This window comes from Lemur catta, chromosome 14 (genome assembly GCF_020740605.2).
Source record: "Lemur catta isolate mLemCat1 chromosome 14, mLemCat1.pri, whole genome shotgun sequence".
Taxonomy (NCBI): Eukaryota; Metazoa; Chordata; class Mammalia; order Primates; family Lemuridae; genus Lemur; species Lemur catta.
The window spans coordinates 62,807,638-62,813,870 of record NC_059141.1 but is presented as its reverse complement, the minus strand read 5'-3'; the positions used below and the strand labels follow the sequence as shown (position 1 = coordinate 62,813,870).

General features: G+C 59.0%; 1 protein-coding gene across 1 annotated transcript; it reads left to right on the top strand.

Moving 5' to 3' along the window:
• The first annotated feature begins 1,489 nt into the window (after positions 1–1,489).
• On the top strand, positions 1,490–5,900 carry LOC123649951. The gene is made up of 5 exons (XM_045568280.1): positions 1,490–1,663; positions 2,189–2,271; positions 3,119–3,748; positions 4,065–4,170; positions 4,414–5,900. The coding sequence occupies exons 1-3, from the start codon at positions 1,586–1,588 to the stop codon at positions 3,594–3,596; spliced, it is 639 nt and encodes a 212-aa protein (XP_045424236.1). The 5' UTR covers positions 1,490–1,585; the 3' UTR covers positions 3,597–3,748; positions 4,065–4,170; positions 4,414–5,900.
• Positions 5,901–6,233: the final 333 nt, after the last annotated feature.

The window sequence follows — 6,233 nt, the reverse complement described above, 5'->3', positions numbered from 1 at the left end:
TCCCCGGGGGTGCGGTCTCCATTCTGAAGGAGAACGTATCCATACGTCCTCCATGTATGCACTGAAATAGATGTGTTTGCCTTTTCTCCTGTTCATCAGTCTGCCTCCGTCAGTGGTTTTCAGGGAACCTCCCAGGGCCCCGGCCTCACGATGCAAAGCCCAGGGTGTAATGTTAGGAGTTTAGCTCTCTACATATAAGCCACTGGGGTGGGGACAGGAGGTTGATTGTCAGCCTAGGATTAACTGCCTCTGTCCTCTGCAGTCCCACTGCCTGTCTTGAAGTCCCAGGGGTGGGCCTGGTCCCTCTGAGGGTGGTGAGGGAAGGGTCTGCTCAGGCCCCTTCCGTGGCTACTGGGTGGCCGTCTCCTCCCTGTGTCCTATCACATCCCTTCCCATCCCATTCCTTCAGTGCATGTCTGCGCCCACCTTCCCCTTTGTAATAAGGACACCAGTTCTTATCAAGGACTAGGACCCACCCTAGTGGCCTCTATCTTAGCTGAGCACCTCTGGGCTGACCCTATTTCCAAATACGGTCACATTCTGGGACACAAGGGATTAGGACTTCAACATAGGAACTGTGGGGGGCTACAGTTCAACCCATAACAAGGACCCACAGGTGAAATTCTGGACTTTCAGCCAAGAGTAGTGTTCTCCAGAGCAATTAGTTTGCTTTAAAAAATTGTAAACACTGGCACTCATGCGACTGACCGCGCTATGTGTGCACATCAGCTGCGAGACAGCTGAGAGGCCAGGGCAGCTCTCCCTGGCAAGTGGGTGGGATCTCACGCTAGACAGCTTTTGGCTTTGATTCCTGCGGGTGGCTGTCTATCCAACTTCTCACCTTGTTCTCATTGTTAACTGGCAGCATTTATTTATAACCTGATAAACCGCTTATATTTCTTTTCAGAACTGTAAGCTGTGTAACTAAACAAAGAAGCTCTTTCCTGCTTCCTGGGAAATTGTTCCCCTTGGGGGGTCTGGGTCTTAGGCAGATACAGGAACTTCCACTTCTTTGGGGGAGACAGTGGGGAGGGTGAGGTCAGAGAGACCTGGAGGCTTCTGCAGTTCAGCCTGTCAAAGTACCACAGTTTGGGGCATCAGTTTCTGACCCCAACAGGCTCAAAGGTAAGGTCAGAAGTCAGCCCTATGTGGACAACCGCTGTAGTTTTTACTAAACAGCATTAGATGCTGCCAGTCAATGAATTATTTAATAACTCAAAGACCTTCTTAACAAACTCAACTTTTCTGACTTCCTTTTTCTTGTTTTCCTAGCTATTCCGTAGCCAATTCCCCTCCTGTCCTGTCCTGGGCTGGTCTCAGAGCACGCTGTCACATGTGCAGCCAGACCTTCCTTGAAGCCCTCACTGAAACGGGGAAGGACCATTAGGAAGCTTCTTGTTTTCCTTTATTTCTGAAGATCGTCTTTCTTCCTGCAGGGAAAGTCCTCAGGTCTGGTTTGTGGGGCCCTCTCCTGGCTGCATGACCTTGAACAGAGGGCGGTCCAGGGGAGGTGCGTCCCCTTGAACCTGGGACTGGCCCCTCGTGGGATGAGACCCGTCCTCATCTTCCTGCTGAGAGACCGCAGATGCCCGAGGCCTGGAGAACTGCACTGGGGACTCAGCTCCTGCAGAGGAAAGAAGGGGACCTGGTGCACCAAGTGAAGGTGCGATCTGGGGCAAGAAGGGGGTGACCGAGGAGAAAGGGCGTCAGGGATGATGTTGGGTCAGTTCCGAGGTGGGCAGCGTGTGCTCCTCTTGGGCTCTGTGGTGTCTTGTCACCTCCTCCCTCGGCTTTCCTGAGTGGACGGTGCACCCTGCACGCTTTTCTGAGCTGCCGTCAACAGGCTTCTCCTGGCAAGGGCTGGCAGTCCCACTGGTCACTCCCTCGGGAAACAGCCTTGTCGTTGCCATGGGCCGCATGACTCAGGGGCTGCAGACTCAGCCAGGAAAGGAAGCTGGTTGCGAGGATGTGGCTTTGGGAGGGAGGATGCAGGCTGTCGGCCTTGAGCAGTGAGGCTGGGCCTGCGGAGGCTGAGGGTCTGGGGACAGGAGGTGACGGCAGCCTGGAGCCAGGGCGGGCAAGCAGAGCTGCCTGTGTGGAGGGGTGGCCTGGGCAGCCGCAGAGGCTTCAGGAAGGCCTGCTGGGGACTTCCTGCCGCAGTGTCCTTCATGGCTGCCTCCCGCTTCAGGAGGAGCAGGTGACGAGGACGAGAGAAGAAACCCGCAGCAGGTGCGTCATGACATGCAGCTCGGGTGTGCAGCCACGCACCTGGTGAGTGTCATCTCCTGGAGGGGCCAGGCTCATGGGAAAGCAGTGTCCCGCGGCATGGGGTCTCAGAGGTCACTGGCTCAGTTGTCCTCACCCAGGAGCTGGGCAGCATGACACGAGGAGGCTCCATCAGGCCGGGGGCACCCGTGCTGAGACGGGTTCCAGAGACAGGAGGAAGAAACCGAGGGTCTCCTGCCCCTCAGCAGGGAGGGGCTGGCAGCGGGAACGGGCCCGAGCAGCTGGAGCAGCTGCAGCCTGGGGGCAGGGGCTGGGGGCAGCTCCCGAATGTGAGGGTGACGAGGAGAAAGGAACAGCCGGTGGCTGAGACAGGAGCTGCTGCTGCGTCACCCCACCCCAGAGCATAGCAGGCACAGGCCTGCATGTCCCAGGGCCTGAGGCGGCAAAGGCCAGTCTCTCCGGGATCCGAGGAGGCCTGGCCGCTGGAGGGACGGCAGGGAGAGGAGCGCAGCTGCCATGACTGTGGTAGGACGAGGGACCGAGGCCTCCACCTTGCGGCTGGGGTGGGGCTGCGGCAGCTCCCCCCCTCTCCTGCTTCCCTGTCTGCAGAGCTGAGGGCCCTGGGAGGCAGGGCTGGCATCTGCCTGGGGGCATCTCTGAAGGAGCAGCACTTCCCTATGGTGGTGCCCGTTGCAGGGACTGTCTGTCCCCTTTCTGGCCCAGACCGCAAGCCTCCGATCTGTTGGCTTCTGAGGAAGGGGCTCCGTCTCACTCGTGTCTCAAGGACCGTCCAGGGCCTGCCTGGGGCACTCAGTGGTTGCTCAGTGAACGTCTGCGTAGCTGACCTGGGTGTGCCGAGGGCCCACTGTGTTCTCTGCTCTCGCTCCCGCAGGGTGGATGAGGATGAGGATGGCCTGCAGGAAGGACGAGGAATGGAGGCGAGACCCCTGTCCTCAGGTGCCGCCGTGTCTGGGCCCGCGTTCCGGGCTCTCCAGCCCCGGGCAGAATGCCAGGGTCGCTCGGCTGCTGCCCACCCTCCTGCTGAGGAAGGAGCTTCCGGCTCATGGACTCTGCGGCTTCCCAGACCCAGCCTGGTCCCTAGTCGCTCCCCTGGCAGGCTGGGCCCTGGGGAGGCCCGTCCTGGGGGCGAGGCCCGGGCGGGCACTGTCCGGCCGTCCCTGTGTCGCCGGTGCTGGCGGGGGGTGTGGGGAGGCCGGGCAGAAGCGCCTGCCCTGCCAGTCTCGGGGGGCTGCTTCTCTTCCTCTCTGCATTTCCATCTGCACGCAGCGCTGGGACGCATGTGTCGCCTGACACGTCTCAAATTTAAACATATTTGGTTTGATTCACTTAAGGCTTTTCTTTTCTGTTGAAAGAAGGTATTTCCCTCTATTTTCCTCTTTTCCAAGCCTTAGAGCAATAGAGAGAATATTCAGCTCTGACTCCTGCTGTCCCTTTGGGGATGTGTGTGACGCAGCCCTCCCCCGACACCCACTGTCCCCAGACTGGCAGAATCTTCCCCACGGTGAGAGTCCCCACCCAGGGAGCACACACTTTCCTAAGATCCCCAAACCTCCAAAGCAGCCGGATCAGAGGCTGAGTCCGGCTAAGGGAGGGAGTGACGTCTTGTGGGTGTTCCCTGGATCTTCTGGGGCAGCAGGAGACTGGGGAGTCCCCGGCCCCCTGGTTAGATGAGACCTGAGGGGAGATATACTCGTGTCCTCCCTCGGGTTGGAACATCGTGGTCGCTGTCCTCATGTCCTCAGCCTCTTAGGCTGTGGCTCCCCGACGTGCAGGCGCGTTAGAGTCCCCTCTGTGAAAGCTGTCTTTTCCTCGGGCAGGTCACGACTGCAGTTGGACACACCCCGGGCTGGCCACCGTGTACACGAAGTACACAGGAGTCCCTTTGGCAAGGACATCCGACTTGTCCCCCTCGGCTCTCGGCAGGTGAAGAGCGACAAGGTGTCCTGGCCCGGGCGCCATCCTGCTCTGCTCCCTGTGCCTTTGTCTTCCTTGTCCGGCCCGGAACGGCGCAGGGCGGGAGGCCGGCTGCGCAGCCCTTCTCGGCCGGAGCGGCCGTCACGGAAGGAAAGGAAGAGGCGGGTGGGCTGGGCTGGCAGGTGCGGGCGGTCGCTTGTGAGTCGCTTGGCGGCACCGTGTCTTTGCCTCTTCCCTTCCCCTGCCTTATAGGGCCTGCGGGTGAACAAAGACAGGCAGAGCCTGGGGGCCGTGCAGCTTGTCCACACTGCCGTGTGCAGACGCGGAGAAGCAACACGCAGCCACCGAGCCCCCGGTGCAGCCTCAGGACGTCTGCGGAGAGCGGGGCACGGCTGGATGGGACCAAGGATCTGGGGCCACGTGGGCCAGGGACACGAGAAATAAAGACCACACGTATCTTGAATGGGAGGGACGGCAGAGCAGACCCTGCTTCCGTCCTAAAGACCCTCTCCTTAGGAAAAGGAGCTCCTGCCTTCTGGGTCAGTGTCTAGTCCCCGTCCCTGGCTTGGAGATGATTTTATCGGCTCCTTATGGAGAACACGAGGGCAAATCCCAGAGTTTCCTGATGAGACCACAGTGGGCAGCACGTGGAAGAGCTGTATCGCCCCAACCCCTGGTTTCAACACGACAAACCCACTCTCGGCCCCACACACAGCCGCCGTCCTCTGTCTCTGCTCCCTGCGCCTGTGCCGCCTTCAGAGAAGAAGAGTGAAGCTGAGGGCAGACGCCAGAGGGAAGGAGGCAGGAGAAGCAGCTGCCTGCCCCTTCCACAACCATGAGCACAGGGACGAGATCCTGGCACAGGGGACGGACAGTGAGCAGCTGCTGGCCCTTGGGAAGGAGGCCTGGGCCTGTCCCTGTTGCGGTAGCTGGGGTGCCATTCCGGCAGCCTGGGTGATGACTCTGGAGGTTCGGGAAGCAGCTCTTGGCTCTGAGGACTAGGCCATGGGGGGTTCTTCCTGATGCCATAATTTGGGGGGATGCCACCCCCGGTGGTTAGACTGGCAGCTGCAGCACATGCAAATGGCACCAAACCCATTCGCTCCGGTGCTGGGTTGGAGGAGGCCGTGGATCCCTTGGTGGCCCTGGGTTGCAGGGCCAACTGTTATTGGGGACAGCAGATAGCAGCCAGGAAAGAGTGTGCATTCGTCACGAACCTCAGTCAGAGGATGGCAGAAACTGAGAAGAGTGCGACAAGTGTGCCACAGAGCACGACTGCATTTCCAAATGGCTTTTCAACGTCTACCGCTGCCTGTGGCACAGGACAATCCTGTCTTCTTTGAGCTCCCGTGTCCGTCGCCTGGCCACACTGTGACAGGGCCCAGGAATGTGCAGCTGGGGGCTGCTGGCGGGCTCAGGTCTGAAACCCCTGGTGAGTCATGGCCCGAGGTCGCAGGTCCTTGGGGAGACTCCTAGAGGTGTAGGAGGGGGGATTGCGCTCTGGGGCGGGTGATGTGCCGAAGGGCAGGGGAGCGAGGAAGGGCCCAGGTGTGCTGCTGGGCCCCAGCGTCGCTGCTGTGGTGCGGACTGAGAGACGCTCATGTCAGAGGTGCCTGCGGGAGGACTTGTGGGTGAAATGCGTGGTATCTTGAATTTGTTTTAAAATCCTCTGTCAAAAAGTGTGGAAGAGTTAGATGACACAATATTAATAAAAATACTAATAAAAATGGTTAGAGCTTGGTCGTGGCTAGAGGGAGTTTGTTACACTGTTGATTCTACTTTTGTGCACATTTAAAAATAATGAACAATGAAAAATTAAACAAATATTTTTTAAAAATTGGTGCCTGTCCTGCTGCCTGCTCCCCTCAGCATTCCTGTCACCGCACTGGGGTGTGTCTCCTTCCCTGGGAACATCACTGGGGTTTCACCATCTCTGTGTTCCCAGTGCCCAGCCTGGGGGCCGGCACAGGGTAGGTGCTCAGTAACTGAATTGGGGAAAAAGGTGGACAGGTGTGTCAAGGGTGGGCGTCCCTCCTGGCCACCGTGACCAAGAGCCCCACAGCTGGAGCTGC

Coding starts and splice junctions, on each gene's coding strand:
- LOC123649951 (XM_045568280.1), top strand. CDS start 1,586: ATGCCCGAGGCCTGGAGAACTGCACTGGGGACTCAGCTCCTGCAGAGG. Junction 1,664..2,188: donor ACCTGGTGCACCAAGTGAAG/GTGCGATCTGGG, acceptor CTCCCGCTTCAG/GAGGAGCAGGTGACGAGGAC. Junction 2,272..3,118: donor GGTGTGCAGCCACGCACCTG/GTGAGTGTCATC, acceptor TCGCTCCCGCAG/GGTGGATGAGGATGAGGATG.